The sequence below is a fragment of the Mixophyes fleayi genome, unplaced genomic scaffold, assembly GCF_038048845.1.
Source record: "Mixophyes fleayi isolate aMixFle1 unplaced genomic scaffold, aMixFle1.hap1 Scaffold_356, whole genome shotgun sequence".
NCBI lineage: Eukaryota > Metazoa > Chordata > Amphibia > Anura > Limnodynastidae > Mixophyes > Mixophyes fleayi.
This window is the reverse complement of record NW_027447555.1, coordinates 30326-49827: the sequence shown is the minus strand read 5'-3', so window position 1 is coordinate 49827 and position 19502 is coordinate 30326. Positions and strand designations below refer to the sequence as shown.

At 43.1% G+C, this 19502-nt stretch overlaps 1 protein-coding gene across 1 annotated transcript in view; it reads left to right on the top strand.

Moving 5' to 3' along the window:
- Positions 1–19502, top strand: part of LOC142132160 (piwi-like protein 1) — a 51250-nt gene that overhangs the window by 17822 nt on the left and 13926 nt on the right. Inside the window, exon 3 of the mRNA XM_075194421.1 lies at positions 18148–18271. Within this exon, the coding sequence (XP_075050522.1) occupies positions 18148–18271 (124 nt within the window). The remainder of the gene's footprint in view (positions 1–18147; positions 18272–19502) is intronic.

Genomic DNA, 19502 nt, shown 5'->3' with positions numbered 1-19502 from the left:
AACAAGGCTGTGGAAAAGTGGGCCGAGCAACTAAGACTTGCAGTTGGGGAGATCTAGGTTGGAATTGGTGACATTGGCGGAACACATTTGGGAGGTGACTCTGGATGCTGGTCATTTTGCAGCCTGAATTTTGGCTTCTGCGGTGTCTGCTCACTGAGCCATCAGACTTGAGGCTTGGGAAGTGGTGGCAGAGCTATAAAAAAGACTGGAGTCTCTAACCTGTTCAGATGTCTTTGTTTAGCCCTGAGTTCGATAAGATTATTAGAATGGATGTAAAGAGTTATTTCCTACCAGTAAATTTGCCAAAAGTAAAGTGGTTTTGGTGTTTGGACTTTTTGCCTTGCTGGCAAAGGCAGCGGTCCGCACCTCAACATACATCCGTGCCTTCAGTATGCATGATGGGCTTTTAGTCCACCAGACTGCTTCTGTACCGGGTTTCTGTGTGAAGAACATTTCCGTTTAGGGATACATTGATCTCGGTGCTCCATTGTTTTTTCACTAATTTTTTCTGTGGACCAGGTAAAGCCACAAGCACTTCACACTTTTCTTACCATGGTTAACCTAGTGCCAATAGGCAGATTCATCTAATGCTAGTCTTGGAGTATCCAGGAAAATGCTAATAGCTGAAATTTGAACTTTGAGCATTAAGAGCATGGCCTTTCTCTATGCAATACTTGTGAAGGTGTGATTATGCACATAAGGTTTGTGGTGCCCCAAAATCTGAGTACCCTGGGGTGTATCTATATGTTTTTAATTTGTTAATTGTTAAAAGTGTTTATAAAGATTTAAAAACAAATATATATATTTTCTTGAGGGAGAAGTGACAGTTGTGAGTGGTTGCCGGGAGTAACAGGAAGGAGGAGTGTGTGGCATAGCAACAAGTCCACTAACTTTGGTAATGACTGTGAACTCCCAGAAGGCAGTGGGAAGAGGAAAGTTCTAGACCTCTGAGGGAGAGAGATCCCTGTGTCTGCATAGACTGAGAGAGAAAAATAGGGACAGAATGAAAATCGGACAAAGTGAAGTAAGTGTAAGAAGAGAAGAAGATAAGAAGTGAGCCAAAGAGAGGTGTGAGTAAAAAGAAAAGTACTGAAAACAAATAAACAGTATAGAGATCTGTGACATCACGCCAAACAGACTGAGCTATGTACTGAGAACAGTGTGAGAGGAGAGAAAATAGAGAGGTCTGTGAATACACACAAGAGACTGCAATACAAAAGATCATCAGTTTATTTGGCGTGAAAAAGTATTTTATGGGCCCCAACCACGTGCAGCACTTCTGCTAAATTCCTGTGCACAGTTCAACCCAAGACTGAGTGTAAAATATGGTAATGTTACCAAGATAATATTGGTGCACCAAATGTTTTAGTTGAATATTAATGTTATGTGATTTACCTGAAAATTGATTTATTGTTGTTATATGTTAAATGCTATTGTGCTCTATGTTGATCAAATGAATATTTTGTTATTACCATTGAGTTGAAGGGGTCAGTGGCGCGGTTGCTTACCAAAATTATCTTTACCGCATTATTAATAAACCCAAGTTATTTGACCAATCCTTGTGCCTCTCATTGAAGTATTTATCTCCTGACCACCGGATGTCCGACCAAAAAAGAACCTGACTCGTGTCTGGAGGACAAGGTAAGGGAAGGAAATCCCGTCAGTCTCGGCCACCACATTTACACCAATAGTTGCACTTAGGGTTTGTTTTTGTTTTTTTGTTTTTTCTTCTTCTATGGTTCAGTTGTGCAGGACTTGGTTAGAAAGTGTACAGTAGGATGGGACTGTGGAAGAGAAAGGAGTGAACACATTTAGAATATTTACAGTGCAAGCTCCATATCTAGTGCCCCTCCCCCCATGGATGCAGAGAAAAGGCTTCTACGCAAGTATAAAAATCCCATTTTCCCTAGACAAACAAGCTGCAAATGGAGGTCTTTTGCAAAGTACTTTTCAAGTGAGCTTCACTGTCTGTTTCAGTGATTTTTAAAAGTCTTGCATGTCACACGGACACTTTAAAATGGTGAATTTTTTCTTTTCTGGTGAGTTTACTGTTAAGTCCAGATATCAAGGTCACTTTAAACTATGTTGTGCAGGAGATGGGAAGCAATTGCCTGCAGTACATGTCCATACAGTAGTAGCCACTGACTGGTTGTCCATGGGAAGAAAGATCTTTTGTTGGAAGTTGAAAAACTGGGGAGAAAAGGGTGTGTGTTTGAGAGCTTAATAGTGAATACAATTACCTTTGTTAGAATATCTGCGCAAGAGATATTGGGGTGATTTGGTGATAGACCAAGCATACAGATGAAGAGGCTAGGAAGAGTAGAGATTGACCTGAAGATGCAAAAATTGGGTAAGTTTAATCTTTTCACTAACCTGGCTATGCTGGGACTAAAGTGCAGCGTCCCATATACATTTACTTGATGGTAGGATGGTTAAATTTGGTTTCTATTGATGTGTTATGGAATTTAAGCTGTGCTTCTAGGATAAATTGAATGGGAGCCAAACATCTTCCTGATAAATGGGTAAGCATGCAACTGAATGTTCTGTATACAAAGTATCTGTGTGTGTGTGTACAGTGAGTTTTTAAACTTGGTCACCATTGTAAACCTTACTAGTATATTACATGGTGGGGTCATTACACATCAGATCAACACAAGGTTTCAAACTGACCGTTTCAGATTGCAATAAAGTTTGGTATAATATGCTGCAGTTGATGTAAATAAACCCCCTTCCCCAAATCCTATTCTGATATGTACACTGATTTTAAAGTTATATGCCTTTTTAAAGATGCACTTTTTTAACAAAATATTTGTTTTTAAATTATTTTATAAATTTTATAACACCTGATTGAGCTAGAGAGTTGGGCAAGGTCTCATTTTAAACCTCTTTTTATGGCTTTCATGTGATTGCTATAGTAGTAACACTGCAATATCCATTGGCTGGCATAAGCACAATGAAACGGGAAGGAGTGTTCACCAGGGACCCCTGCAAGGAGGTATGGACTTTATTGTGTGAGGTGCTCAGGTTGCGGTTCTCCAAGTTAGTTACCAGCGTAGTGGTGTAGTGAACAGGAATAGTCAAACAATAGCGCAGTGCACACGGATAAACGGAAGGTAAGTTGGGAACAAGCCAATGGTCAGAACCAGAACAGGCTTTGCAGTAGCAAATCATGATCCAAAAGAGAAGTCCAAATTCAGGAGCGAAAACAGATTACTGCGTACACTAACAGGAATGCTGGAGCAGGTGTGAACCAATACTCTGGCACCCTAATGTTGCCAGTGTTCCTTATAGAGGAAGTAGACCCTGATTGGGGGAGACTTATTTCGGTGGTCAGAAAATGGCTGGCTGTCTATCGTGCATCTCATCGGTTAGTTCCAATATGATCCTTATGTATATTGATTTCCCTTGGTTATGGCTATCTGCTGTACAGCCTGGCGTTTCTCTATCCTCTGACACCATTTTGCCAAGTATTTTGCACATGCGCAACCATGGGAACCTTTAAAACCTCTGCTCCGCAGTGATTGGATGATCACCAGCCAGTTCCCTTTATAAAGGTCCTCCTTCTTTCTGTGAGTATCAGATCTACCTACCAGATAGGAAGCATTCATTACCTCTAGCTCCTGTTCGTGCTTATACTTGCCTTTGTTCCTGACTTTGTTGGTTAGGCTGTTCATTGAACTGCTACAGCTTCACTCGTCATAGGCCCTTTTCCAGAGTTATAAGACCTGTGTGGATCTCGGCACTTCTGCTATCTGCAGCTCAGCCCTTCACAGCTACACCTGTTCAGCCTAATCTGCTGCTAGACCTGTGACTATACTGCATCACTCAACATCTGTCCTGGTTCTGAATTACTACCCTAGTGTATACCTCAGTCCTTCTGATTCCTGCAGCTCATCGCTTCGCAGTACTACCTGCTCAGCCTATTCCACGATCAAGACTCGTGACTATACTGCTGATCATCACACAGCATACGTCCAGTTCCTGAATTTCCATATACCTGGGGCTACATTCCATTCTGCCTTACAGCTACTTGGTGGTTCTCTCCATTATCTGCTTTGCGCCCCCTAGAGGACTGTGCCCTGCGGTTGAGAGCAGCTAAGACCATATTACCTTGCGGAAATCCCTGGTGAATACCTCTTCCATTAGACTCTGCACCCCTCTAGGGTTAAGCTGTCACTCAAGCAGAGATAAAGAGCATTCCCACTATCCGGCTTTCGTGACACCGACAGGAAGTGCTTCCCGATACTTGGTAATGGGACACGATCGCCACTGCACATGTGGAGAGACGGCAGTAAACCGGAAGAGCGGCCTAGTGCTAAGCCATGGGACACTTACCTAGGGGAAGTGTGAAAACGGCGCCTGACGGTACCCCGTCCCCTCAAACGGCTACTTGATTCTTCAGGAATTCAGCCATAAGGAGGGAAATGTGAAGATTCTCTTTGTTGACCCAGAATCTTTCCTTGGTGCTGTAAACACTTGAATGGACCAAGAATTGGGCTTTGCCTCAGAACATATGCTAAAAGCACATATTTTCAACTTTGATCTTCTCGCCCTGGACAGTCTTAATAGGAGGAAATCTATTGGTAAATTCGTTAAGGACCACCAGCTTCAATAAGGAGTTTTGGAAAGGGTTATTTAATTGGAGTTTATAAGTAGCAGCATTATTTATGTGGGTAATAGGAGCCGAATATAGTGGTGATAATTTCGTGGTAGGGAGCTTGAGGTTGCAGGTAGAAAGCCGTACCCTATGTACCGGAATATTTCTCTGATGGCGGTCCACAAAATGTTTAACTGTCCGAAGACTGCTGTAACTTTGCACTTGAGATCAAATCTGAGAGAAGTTGCGGACCATACTCTGAGCTGCTAGTACCGAGGAGTCTAGTAGAAGGTGGGTATTACAGGGTGCCTCCCAAAGATGGTAAAGAAGGGGGAGATACCAGTGGTTTCATGTTGATGATTGTTGTGTGTAAACTTCGCCCAAGGTAGGAAATCACTCCAGGAGGATTGCTGTTTAGAGCAGTAACACCGAAGAGAAGACTCTAGATCCTTGTTGACCCACTGAGTCTGGCCATTCGTCTGGGTGATATCCAGAAGAAAATTTGAGACTGATTCCTAAATGTTTGCTGCATAACCTCCAAAATCTGGAAACCATTTGTACCCAGGAATTTAGATATCACAATGGCAGCTGTGAAAGTGGAAGATTTCCTTAATAAAAATAATTGCCAGTTCAGAGGCAAATGGTAAGTCCTTTACAGTAACAGAGGGCAAATTTAGAAACCGGTCCACCACGCACGCATATAGAATTATAACCTTGGCTATTAGGGAGATCCATGATAAAATCCATACGGAGCATCAGTATGGCCCACAGTCTGAAACTGGAAGAGGAACAAGGAGATTGGCTAGGAATCTTATGCAGCGGTCAAATCTCACAAGCTTGAACAGATTTCTGAACATCGGAGAACAGAAAATGCCACCAATAGAGACAAGAAAGAAGGGCAATCGTTTACTTAATGCCCGCATGCCTGCCAAATTAGAGTTGTGAGCCCATCTCAAAACTTTGTTGCATAGGTGGGTGTCCTTAAAAGATTGACAAATAGGTGGAGTTCTGATGGTAGATTTGGTCAAGACTAGAATCTTACAATCTTTTTTAGCCGGGAGTTCTGTCTCCAATGCAATAATTAGCTTAATTGGAGAATTTCTTGGAGAGAACCACAATGCCTAAACGAGCCGGAGTGAGTTGATGGGAGAAATAAGAGAGAAACCCTTGATAAATTTCCGGTAATAGTTGGTGAATCCAATAAAGCGTTGAGTATCTTTCAAGCAGACAGGTTGGGGCCAGTTAAGGATTGCCTCCACTTTATTTGGGTCCATTTGAAAATCCATACCAGAAACGATCAAAGAAAGGATACATGAGAGTATTCAAAAAGATTATCTTCTAATTTGCAATACAAAGGGTTCTCCTGCAAACAGGAGAGGACCTCTTTAACTTGCAAACCATGGGATGAGAGGTCTTCAGAAAAGTTCAAGATGTAGTCTAAGCAGATGACCACAGACAGGTATAGTAGGTCCGGAAAGATCTCTAACTAATTTTTTCAAGACCGTGGGTGCTTTACAGAGCCCGATGGGCATGACTAGATAGTCGTAGTGGCCATCTCTGACATTAACCGCGGCCTTCTATTTATCCCCTTGCTGTATTCTGACTGGATTATAGGCACCTCTGAGATCCAACTTCGTGAAGGTTTGTGCCCTATGAACGCGGATGAGGAGTTCCGGGATGTGGGGGAAGAGGGTAGTGGTTCTTTACAGTGATTGCGTTTAGTTTTCGGCAGTTAATGCACGTCCTCGGTGAGCTGCCCCTTTTTTTGGCAGGGGAGGAAGACTTCCTTATGTCTCCTGTAGACCAGGATACACCTTGACCCTGTGAATGCTTTTGGCCCGAATGTGGTCAATAGGGCAATCCCAGGGTCGATGAGGAAGTAGGATCTCTGAAGCAGCTTTGCTGAAGATGTTAAAATAGTACCGATTAAATCTTGGGATGAACTGTATAAGAAGATACAGCAAGACAAGGAATTGCAGACCTGGAGGCTTTCATTGACTTCAGGCAGTGTTTGTTACATGAAGAACCCACAACATACTACAGGATACACTAACAAGATTGATGGTGCAGGTGTGACACTCATATGTTGCTAGTGTTTTATAGAGGAAGTTGTCCCTGATAGGGAGAGACTTGATTTGGCATTCAGAACACAGCTCACCGCCATCAGGAAGCAAAGGGAGAGTGTCCATTATAACACAGCAGTATGTTTAAATAACAATTAAAAATGTAAAATTTACAAAATTTCAATTTTATCAAAAAGACAAGTTTTTTTTTTTTAAAATTTTTTTGAAAAACATCGTCGTTCATACTGTTAATCCCCATTTTTATTTTGGGATTGTGATGGGATCATCTGCTAAGAGCTTTCATTTTTTAATTGAAATTAGAGAAAGTAAGGTAGAATCCCTTTTTTTTTTTTTTGCTCTTTAGTACTGTGTTTGACGTTGAATGACCTTCTATACCTTTAAAATTCTAAAATCAACATGTTTTTTTCTTAATTCTCATAAAAACATGGTTTTCCATCAAGGTGCAGGGGCGTCTGTAAGCTGCTTCCATTGCAGTTCAAATCTTAGCTTGAGTCACTTGGTAACTCTCAGCCTCTCAATTGTAGTTCAGAATTTTTTCTTCATTTCCCAACCCCCCCCCCAAAACTGATCTGTTTTTGGTCTGTCTTTTTGTGGTTGCATGATATACAGATACACTGCAGTCCTGTTTACTTACTTGACTTGAATTGGATCGGTGCATTGCTGGTTTTGGGTGTTTTGTCATCGTTTCAAATGAGTGTCTAGACCAGGGGTAGGCAACCTGCGGCTCTCCATGTGGTGTGAAACTACAAGTACCAGCATGCTTTGCCAGCAGATAGCTGGCAAGGCATGCTGGGATTTGTAGTTTCACAACACCTGGAGAGACGCAGGTTGTCTAGACCATGGCGCTTTCATTGCTGTTAAGGTTACTTCCCACTGTATGCATGACATTGTCCTATCAGTTTGCAACTGATAATTTGGGATGAAGTGCTGTATTTTTTATTTCTCTTTCATCCATCTGGGGGACACTGCTTAATCATGGGGTTGAGTAGGGTAGGGAGGAGTTTGGCACCTAAATAGTTAATTTCTTTAACTGCCGACAGGCCCCTCCCACTGCCAACCCCCAACGGAACTCAGTTTTATGTAGGTGCCCAAGGAGTTGGGCTGAAGCTAAAGATCTGCACAATGATAATATTACCGCGCTTAGGATTTTTGTTTATTTTTTAAAATGTTTTATTTCTTTTAGCTACACAAGGGGGGTGCTCTGTGATTCAGAGCACACTCGTCTCCAGAGAAGTAACTGTGCAGCAGAGAAGCTGCTCGCTGCTCCCGCTGACAGTCTAACACTAAAATTGTGAAGCTTCTCAAAGTGTGACAAGCGATCTGTTCAGACCACTGTTACAGGGTCCGGCGCTGCCTGTGGCAAAGAGCGCCGGGACACCTGCAGTCCCCGGGGGCCATTTCGGAGAGTGGAGCATACCAAGTCCCTTCCTCAGTGAAGAGGAGGGGGGGACTTGGAGAGATGGCCGCGCTGTGTACAGCGCAATAAGCAGGGGTCAGTCAGATATAGCAGGTGATTCCACTTAATTGGAAAAGTGGAGATTACTGGTATAATGGATATAAACGGCAGAGACCAGCGGAAGGGGAGTTGTATAAATAACCCCCCCCCCCCCAGCTACTTTGTGTGAGAGTGGCAGTTGCTTACAGGCTTCTCTCTGCTAAGTATCATTTATTTCTCTCTATATTCTAGGTAGAGAAGTATAGATATTGTGGGCACGTACTGAGTAGAGACTAACTGTAATATTTTAGAGCTCTACTATTGGGGCAGAAATACTATTTTTTTTGGCTTGTTCAGAGATTAATTAGTGTTTCTGTGAAAATATCTTGTGTGCTTGTGCCTATTCTGCTGTACGTGTCTTTATTTTTGCTTATGATGGCTGATAAAAGTAAAGCAACACGTGCCAAATACTTTGCCTGTTCCAAATGTAGTAATAAATTAGCTGGTGAACATCTGGACCCGCGGGTGCTTTGTGCTGATTGCGCTGCGGCGCCTGTATTGGTGCAGCCTAGGGACAGCCCCTTTCAGGGGACAGATCCTCCCGAGTGGGTGGCAGCTTTGACATAGGGGGTTAATACCCTTGTTAAGCTTTTATCTAAGCCAGCTGAAATTCCAGTGGTGGCTGCAGGGTTACCCTCTACCTCTGGAACGCTAGCTCAGGGGGGGATGATTAATCCTTTGCCCTAAACAGTAGGACAATCTTCTTCCCTGACATACCAGGTGTCTCCCAAACAGAGGAGGCTGGATGGTCTCCAGTGGCTAAGGGTTTGAATCGGCTAAATCATTTGCTGGAAAATCCAAGGCATTTGCAAAGAAATAAAAGACCTAGATCAGCAAATCCGCTGTTGTCTCTGTCTGACTCTGAGGGATCCTCTGAGGAAGGCAAATTGCTAGAAGATTCTGATCCTTCATTAGTAGAGTCAGAGGAAGGCTCTAGGTACCAAGGTATGGATGATCTGGTAAGAGCAGTGCGTCAGACCTTGGGTTTTGTAGAAGGGGAAGAGACTAGGGGCTAGATTTACTAAACTGCGGGTTTGAAAAAGTAGAGATGTTGCCAATAGCAACCAATCAGATTCTAGCTGTCATTTATTTAGTGCATTCTACAAAATGACAGCTAGAATCTGATTGGTTGCCATAGGCAACATCTCCACTTTTTCAAACCCGCAGTTTAGTAAATATACCCCTAGGTCTTTGGACCGGTCTCTCTTTAAGAAGGTTTCTAAGCAGGCGATCCGGTTTCCTCCCTCAGCAGAGTTGAGAGAGATCGCAGAGGCCTCTTGGAAACCACCGGATAAGAAGTTTACCATGCCTAGGAAATATGGGTCATTCTATCCTCTGCAAGAGGAGGATATGACCCGATGGGAACAGGTAGCGAGAGTAGATACTCCTGTGGCGAGGTTGGTTCGCCAGACTACTCTGCCGGTACCAAGATCGGCTTCATTACGGGATCCGACTGACCGTAAGTTGGAAATGTTTCTGAAGTCGGTTTCTACAGCTGCTGGTACAAACTTCAGACCTGTGTTTTCTACAACTTGGGTTGCAAGGGCTATGGAAGCATCGGCAGGACAGTTAGCATCCGCCTTACAGGATTCGGAGTTGCTTACTTTGGCTATGCATCTGAAGGAAGCGGCAGGTTATGTGTATGAAGCGGCCCAGAATTCGGCATCCATATCGTCTTCTATTTTGGCTACAGCTGTAGCAGCAAGAAGGACACTATGGTTGAGGTCTTGGGATGCGGATGGATTTCACAGGCATCGGGGGGGAAAGAGTACATCCTTACCAGTTAATACTCCTAGACCTAGGGCTCCAAGGTTTGGTTCTTTTAGACAACCTTTTCGTGGGGGCGTGTCTGGCAGAGGTCAGACAGGCAAGTCAAGAGCTTCTGTGGGGTAGGAGACAATCTCTTAGAGGAAGGTCATCCTTTTCCTCCACGACAGGGCGTTCTGCCTCCTCCAAGCTTCCGGATAAACCTGCAGCATGAATACCACTCTCCTCTGCTAGCGGAGGGAGAAGTGGGAGGACGTCTACTTCTGTTCAGACAACAGTGGGCAGAGTCCTTAAGGGACAGATGGATTCAGGGAGTCATAGAAAGAGGTTACATGAGTCGTTGTAGGGCCAGCTCCTCACAGATTTTTTTATAACCAGTTTGCCCCGCTGTCATCGCAAAAGACAGGCAATGCTCAGCTGTGTCGCTTTTTGCTTCTTTCACAGGGAGTTATTGTAGAGGTTCCAGTGCACCAGAGAAGGAAAGGGTTTTGCTCAAACCTCTTCTTGGTACAGAAACCGGATGGTTCGTTCAGACCAGTGCTGAACCTCAAACAACTAAATCTTCACTTGAAGGTATTCTCCTTTCGGATGGAATCCCTGAGATCAGTCAAACGGTCTGGAAGCAGGTCAGTTCATGGCATCGATAGGCATCCTTGATGTCTATCTCCATGTTCCAATCTGGGAGGGGCATCAGTCGCTTCTCAGATTCACGGTGGGCTCAGCTCACTATCAGTTCAGGGCTCTTCCATTCAGTCTTGCAACAGCCCCAAGGGTGTTTACGAAGATTATGGCAGAAATGGTGGCACTTCTTCATTCAAAGGGAGTACAGATAGTACCCTATTTGGACGATTTGTTAATAAAGGCTGCATCAGCACAGTTGTTGGAACAACATCTTCAACTTACTGTGCAGGTGCTGGAAAAGCATGGTTGGATCTTGAACTGTACAAAATCACAAATGATACCTTGCCAGAGGATGTCATTTCTGGGTTTAATAATGGATACGGCAAACCAGAGAGTTTTTCTTCCAGAGGACAAAGTAAGGTCTCTGCAAGAATTGGCAAACAAGGTTCTGTCTCACAGCAGGCCGTCGGTGCTTCTGTGTATGAGATTGTTAGGAAAGATGGTTGCATCTTTCGAGACGCTTCCTTACGGAAGGATTCACTCAAGATGTTTCCAACAGGACATGTTGATGAAGTGGTCAGGGTCCCATTGGAGGTTGCATCATCAGTGGATTATGTTGTCACCAGAGGCGAGACAGTCCCTCAGATGGTGGCTGGTGAGAGACAATCTGATGGAGGGCAGGTCTTTTGCTCCATGATCCTGGATCTTAGTATCCTCGGACGCCAGTCTGAAAGGTTAGGGGGCAGTTGTCCTTCACCTCAGACTGCAAGGGCTGTGGTCAGTGCAGGAGTCTGTTCTGCCCATAAATGTGTTGGAACTGATGGCCGTCTTAAAAGCAGTGCAGGGAGCACAAAGTGTGTTGCAAGGAAGGCCGGTTCGCATTCAATCGGACAATGCCACGGCAGTGTCGTACATAAACGGACGAGGACGGATCAAGAGTGTAGGAGCGATGAAGGTGACATTCCAGATTTTAGCTTGAGCCGAAAGATACGTGCCCGCCCTGTCAGCGGTTTTCATACCAGGAATGCAGAACGGTCAAGCAGACTATCTAAGACGGCACTAAGTTCTGCCGGGAGAGTGGGCTCTTCATCCGGAAGTGTTTCAGTCATTGGTAGACAGGTGATAGGACTTCCGGATCGAGATCTGATGGTGTCACGCACCAACAGGAAAGTTCCACAGTTTTGCTCAAGAACAAGAGCTCCACTTGCAGTAGCAGTGGATGTGTTGACAATGCCATAGGACTTCAGGTTAGATTACCTGTTTCCCCCCATATCAATGATTCCCAGGGTCCTTCGGAGAGTCAAGCAGGGAGGGCAACCAGTCATTCTGGTGGCTCCAGCTTTGCCACGAAGAGTCTGGTATTCAGAAGTCCTTCTTATGGCAATAGGTCCGGGGTTCCGGTTACCGCTTCGGAAAGATCTGCTGATTTCAGGGTCCATTCTTGTATCAAAATCTAACCCGGCTGAATTTAATGGCATGACTCTTTAAGCCAGTCTGTGGAAATCTAGAGGGTTCTTTGAGGGTAGTGGATACTCTCCTCAGAGCTAGGAAACCAGTCTCGGCTCAGATTTATCACCGAATATGGCATACGTATATAAAGTGGTGTAAGAAGGACTACAGTTCAAAATCCTTCCATCTTACCAGATTTCTTACTTTTCTACAAGATGGTTTGGATGGAGGTCTTTGTTTGGGAACTTTAAAAGTTCAGGTATCAGCTCTGTCAGTGTATTTCCACAGACGTTTGGCTGAAATTCCGGATGTTAAGACTTTTTTTTACAGGGGGTGCTTCACATTCAGCCCCCCTATGTTCATCCAACGTCTTCTTGGGATCTTAATTTGGTCCTTAATATGCTGCAGGAGCCCCCGTTCAAACCGCTACATTCAGTAGAGTTACGATTTCTAACTTGGAAAGTGGTTTTTCTTCTGGCTATTGCCTCAGCTCGCAGGGTCTCGGAGCTGGGGGCTTTATCCTGTCGTGAACCTTATCTGGTCTTTCATGATAGAGCAGTTTTGAGAACAGTTCCTTCTTTTCTGCCTAAGGTGGTGTCTGGTTTCCATGTAAATCAGGACATAGTAGTTCCGGTATTCAAAGAGGATTCTCAGGCATCCGGAACAGGAAACATGAGAGTTTAGGATGTGGTTAGGGCTTTACGAATGTACGTTAAAAGATCGGCAAAGATTCGTAAGACTGATACATTGTTTGTTTGATTGTTCCAGACGTGGATGGCCAGCGTCTAAGCAATCTATTGCTAGGTGGATTACCCTGACCATTAAGCAAGCTTATGTCAGTACTAGCCGTCCTGTGCCGGAGCGTATTGTTGCCCATTCTACCCGTTCGGTTGGGGCATCTTGGGCTGCGCGGAATGGGGCCTCAGCGGATCAGTTATGCAGAGCAGGCACCTGGTCCTCGGTCCATACTTTCACCAAATCTTACCAATTTATTGTTTTTGCATCTACAGACGCCTCATTTGGCCATAGTGTGCTCTACATGCTGGGCTATCAGAGCGGTCCCACCCTTCAGAGGGGCTGCTTTAGTATGTCCCCATGGTTAAGCAGTGTCCCCCAGATGGATGAAAGAGAAAAGAGGATTTATACTTACGATAAATCGGTTTCTCTGATTCCATCTGGGGGACACTGCGTTCCCTCCCTTCTGCTTTCTTCTGTGTGTCTTGGTTGATTGCCTTATCTTCTTGGGGCTTTTGTAATAAAACGGAGTTCCGTTTCGGCTTGGCAGGGGGAGGGGCCTGTTGGCAGTAAAAGAAATTAACTATTTAGGTGCCAAACTCCTCCCTACCCTACTTAACCCATGGTTAAGCAGTGTCCCCCAGATGGAATCAGAGAAACCGATTTAGTGTAAGTATAAATCCCCCCCTTTTTTTTTTTTTTTTTGCTATTTTTTGTTTAATTGTACATCTGCACTTATAACACTGACTATTGCTTCAGTAACCCTTTTGTTGAGCCAGTAATCTGAATTGGGATACCTTTTTGTCTAAAGTTTTACTGTTTATATTACTATTGGTTTCTTTGTTCTCTGCTACCCTACCTACAATTCTATGCTTTATCAACAGATTGAAAATAATAAACACCTACCCCCATTTAGGTCATGGCTTTTCTGCTTCAACCATTTCTAACATGTTCAAATAAACTGAACAGAATTGTTGTTTCTCGGTCGCTCTCTCAGGAATCTTGTCTCCGCTCCAGGGGGTAAATGTATCAAGTTGCAAACTTTTTTTCTTTTTCCTTTTTCCATTGAATTAAAATTGCTGCAAATTGTGAGATAAACAGTGATTTGAGTCTCCAAGTCGCCATATGTATTAGAGGTTCTTAGTCTGAAAAACCAAATAGCTGTTCATCTCTTGCGATCTGTGGCGATTTAAACTCATGTTTAGCTGAAAATCGCCATTTTCAAACCAATACTCATTTTTGATTGCAAGTTTTAAATGCAAAACTTGCGTGATTTCACTTCACTGACATATGAATTAAAAAAATAAATAGAGTGGAGTTTCCCCTCTCTAAACATTGTTAACACTAGTGCTGCCAGTCAACTGCTGGTTGTGCTGAAATACGGGGGGGGGTGCATGTGATTTATTTTTCCCAGAGCTTCTGTCACAAAATTTAAACTTCTTTAAATTCTTAATGCTATGTGTAATCTATTAAATTGACAGGATTGTATTTTTCTGTTGTTCCCCAATGGCAGCCATTATAATGGATAGGTTCCTTTTCAAATTTAAAATGAAGTAAAATAAAAAACCACTCTTTCGGAGGTTATTTAAGGTGGCTTCATCGTTTTTCATGTGTCTAAAAGGCAAGGCAGATGCCTTCTCCTGGTGCTGCACCATCTGATACTGTAAGCTGAGGACTGATCTAGCTGCCAGTCTGGCATCTCGGGGAGCAGATCTGGTGCAAGAAATTAAAAATCTGCCGTTTTTCAAACCACTGGTCTGGGCATGTGCATGCTTCGTGTCACAGGAAGCTAATATGAAGACCATGTTGAGGAGGGCTCTGCACTGCTCTTGGGGGTGTTCCCTGCCTTTGGGGAATATTTTGCAGCAATTGTGCTGAAACCGGAGCTGGCAGTAGAATAGAGCCTGAGAAGAATCCCAAAATGCTGAAAGGCACCAACATTATGTAAGCCCCTAAGTTATAGGTGTTTGTTTCTGTATGTAAGCATGCTTTGGTAGCAGTATCTAGTCTCCAAGTATTCTTGTGGAAAGGAGGAAAGACCACAAGCTTTAACAGCATGATGTTGAGCATGTAGGCATCACTTTGGTACAGAATGCAATTCTCCTCATGTGGAAAATCACCCCTTGAGTGGTTTGTCCTTGGTAGTGGAGTCTTTGGGAATAAGAAAGATCTATGTGCTATACATGGGTTAAAGAGATCAATGGCTTAAACAAGCATGGATTTAGGTGAAAGATGTCTCAATTGGAATGTGATTCTCCAGCGAATTTAGAAAAATTCCTCTGAGGTTGGATAAGCACCTAGGATGTTTATTTTATTCAATGTGGAAATGTTGTCTTCAAGTCTAGCCAGCCAATCTCCCATTTGACTGGTCACTGCTTTTGGAGACAAAATGGTCACTCATATAGAAGTTATCTTGGTTAAAACTGACCGCTTGCCACAAGAGAGGGTCTAAAGTACACTTCCTCGTCAACACTTTAGTGGTGGGAAGAAGGGAGACTGTACATCAGGCAGATATGCCTACTACATCTAAACAGTCCTTCCGATCACTCCAGCCTAAAGAAGAAAGGTCAAGTCAAGACTGTCCATCAGCCTCCATTAGAAGACATGAGTACAAGATGGTTTTGTTGCAGTCCCAGGGGGAACTCTTGTCCAATCCACGACTTTCACTCTTGAGTAGTCTTTTTAAACCGTTTGCAATTCTCAATAGAGGTTTGTGCATGTTCTATTCTTGCAGGCTGAGAAGGTATAGGATTCTGTTCCAGACTCTCCCATGTCTTTCACACACTTCTAGATTGAAGAGTCTCAAGTTTGTCCATAGCAGATATTTTTGCATGCCACCAGTGTCTGTAGATCTTTTAGAATGCCAATTTGCTGAGTTCTGGGTCTTGTGCCAGTGCTTTCAGTTTGTCTATCATTCAGCAGATGTACAATATTTAATAAAGGTGCTGGTTGTGGAATTGAGGAAACAAGAGTTCTGGGTATGGCTGCCTTGTGGTGAGAAATAAATTAAAGGTGATTGCTTTTTTTTTTTTTTTTTTTTCCACCTTCCAGCTATGCTCTTGCAGAAATGCACCTAGTGCTATTTGTCAAAGCAGCAATGATTTGCCTAATGTATTGAAAATTAGATCAGTAGGAAATCAGGCACTTTCATCTTCCTCCAAACCAACACCAAGACAGTGGTAGTTTTTAATAAATTGTTAGGGAGGTACCTGAAGCAGAAACATGAAGATGGAAGTAGCAAGAATCATGTTTTGAGAAGCAAGAAAATCACTTGGTATTGCATGTAGCTAGCAAGTAAAACATAATAGGCTGTTACCTCTGTTAGAATTGGATTCATTCAGAAAAGTGGTCTCTACTTCAGGAAGTGTCCCAACTACCCAAAGATTCGGGCCTCCTCAAGTGGACATTATGGTGACCAAGTGAAATGCAAAACTTTCCAGGTTCTTCTCTCGGCACAAAGCAGCAGAGCAAGTAATCTGCACAGTTTTACAGATAAGAGAATTATTTAATCTATTACTGAATCTTGAATTGTAACAAGATGTGACTAGATTCAGTCCAACTGCAGCAGCTGTTCCCCAGGTACTTGACTTCCTTCATGACAATCTCGGCAAATGCCTTGCTTTACTTAAAGACTGAATTTTAGAAGATTTGATAACTTTCTTTTTCAAAGCAGTTCAAAACATTCCTCCTATCTGTCATGTGCAAGCTAATTTTTAGGCATAAATCTGCAAATATATGTTTGTGAATTACTTCCTAGAAATAGTGGGACATGGTTCTCTTAGAAGCTGTTAGATCAAGGGGTTTTGTGTATGTTAAACCACCCAGGGGGGCTGGTAGATAAGGGTAGCACCTTATGTCATTTATGGCAGGACGCAAATGGGAAAGCCTTTGAAGAAATCTCTTGCAAGACAATGAAATCTCACACATGTTTGGGAGGCCCCAGATATGCCGACTGCAGAGACTGGGTTGTATGTAAATGACAGATTCAAGCTGAATAAGGTCACAGGAAGGGGGGGGGGCTGTGGGCCCTGTAGCTGGGTTTTAAAACTGTACTGAAAATGTAACTCCTGGTTCTTCTGAGGGAGTCAATTCGATATTGAAGAGGTCCCATTTTTCCTGCTTCTCCCGGCAACGGAAACTTGATTCTAAGTGAGGTATCAATTCTGTGTTTTATCCTTTTTATTTTATAAGAAACAATTGCACTCTATTTGTATGTCATTTTATTATCTTTTTATCTTAAGCATTGTGGATGTATTTTTCATATTAAATTACACTTAATAAGTTCTAGTCTCTGTGTTCTTATGAATTCACGCGACAGTTTGGTCCAGACGCTACCTAATCGAAACTGGGCAAACCTTGTGGTTTATGTGAACTCTGATTAAAGTAAATTGTGTTGGATTAATGCTAGGGAGAACCGAAGGCTTCCTAAATAAGAGTGTCAGCTCTTATCCGAACAAACCTTGGTGGTGGTAATTAGTATCGCAAAGCTAGTGTGTGGCATATATAGGGAAGGATTTAATCATTTTAGACAGACCAGGTGGTTGTCTTTGTGGTTGACCCTGTGTCACATAAGCGTCACGTAGACTCAGGTGAGTGCTGTTCGTGACACTATCTGAATCTTTGCAGGTCCATGGTACCTCAATTGAGTGCACAAAACTATTTTTGATGTCTATGCAGAAACATGGCTGTTGGAGACAATCCAGCATTTCTACCTAAATTATCTACATTCCATATTAATCAAATTAATTGTATGAGCATTCTTTTGTCCACAAACTGAGGACAGAGGGGAAAAAACTTACCTTCCTGCAATTGATGAGAACATTTTGCATATTTATTTAGGACAGATGGTTTTGGAAACACAGAGCAATACTTATAGTTCTTGTGGGGCCTCTGAAAGGATGTGCCCCTTCTAAACAAAGCCGTTTCTGGGGGATCAGAAAACTAATTTTATAAACATACAAGAGGCGTGGACATAAGGTGCCAAAGATCCTGATGGCCAACTCAATACAGGTAGTAGCTTGGGCAAGAAGTCTATCCATATGGCCATTGGTCACTTTCATTTGGATCTTTCACTGACTCTGGGTTTGTGGACCTGCTCTCTACTCGGCCAATAAAATTCATGATTTTGCTGTAAAGGTGGCTGGCTTGTCTTGTGACCATCTGTATTGTTTTGGTACATCAAATTGTAATGGCTGCCGCCTGCCATGCAGTATATAGATGCAAAAATGAATTTTCTTGTGTGCATATGAAACATTTGCTGTATAAAATTTCTAAAATGTACCAGCATGGGGGGGGGTTCGGGGTTTTTTTTTTTTTTTTTAAAAAGCCTTTAACCTGGTAACGTGTGTGTTTATATATTTTACATTATTTTTTTTTATTTTTTTGTGTGCGTGCAACAGGCACGAGCCCCACAGGCACCAATAACACCTGCAACACAGCCACAGAAGTCATTGTCTGAGCCTTCGCTTGTAGGCAGGGGACGTCAGAGAGGACCTAGCACAGTTGAGAGGCCACCGGCTGATGGTAACTAATGTGTTTTTTTTTTGTGTTTTTTTTATGCATGTCTCAAATGAAAGAAATTGCAATCTTCTCAACTGTCTAATTGGGGGGACACTGGGACCATGAGGTATAGAGGTGCAGGTAGGAGCTTGGGTATGTTAAAGTCTTGCTCACTGTATGAGTTCCTCCATTGTATTCCTTAACCTCTATTTCAGTTGTGAAACCTCCATTGAGGAGGGGGGGGGGGGGGGGAGTGCCTGGTCATTACTGTCAGTGATTAATGGCCCTGAGCTGCTGCTGTCAAGGCAGACAGCTCTTTATTGCTACACATCACCCTGATGACTGGGTGGCCTATTATCCTGTCCATCTGAGATAAGGAGTTTGAATGTGGTCTATACTGGCATTGGGGCTTGCACACTGTAGTTGTTGCAAAGCCTTTGGTGCATGGTAATATGTCAGATAAGGGGCTGTCTACTAAAACTTCCCCTCACTAGGCACTGATAGAAAGACAGGGAGATATTATTTTTTTTTTCTTGATCAATTTTGAAATCAAAATAAGTCAGAGCAGGATTTGGGGAAGATGGTTTCTATCTTGGAGGCTCTACGACTTACTTGGTTCCACTTGAGTTCCAGATTGAACCCTTATCGAGGTGGAAAAAGTCACACAAGCTCTTGAGAAATTCATCAGCTTGTCTCCAAGGACCCTTGTTGACCCAGTTGCTTTTTTTGGTGCCTTAAGGTCCACAATCTCGACAGGCTAAGGTAGATGGGGAACCTTGCTGGGACTCCTATTGACACTGCTGACCAATTATTTAGCATATGCAGTTCTATATTCTGGGGTAAGAGAGCTCCAGAATATTTATATTTTTTTGTTAAGAGAAGTAAAGATGGCATTGTATCTTTCACTCTCCTTGCCTGTGTGATTTTCTAATCGAAGGGGGCCGGCTAACCTAATAAACCTGGTTTCTAAAAACCTTTTTTCTCTTTCATCCTATCTGGGGGGTGCTCCTATCATAGAGTTATGTGAGGGGGAGTGCAGTTTGGCACTTAGCAAGTTAACTTTTAATGCATCCTGCTGACAAATCCCTCCCCTCTGCAACCCCCTGTAGCCTATTCAGTTTTAGTTGAGTGCCCAAGGGAATTGGGCTCACTTATACAAATTTTTTTTTTTACTTAAGTTTTTAACTTATTTCTATTTTTTATTTCCCTACAGAGTTGTGCTCTGTCCTAGACACAGAGCACACTCGTTTACGAA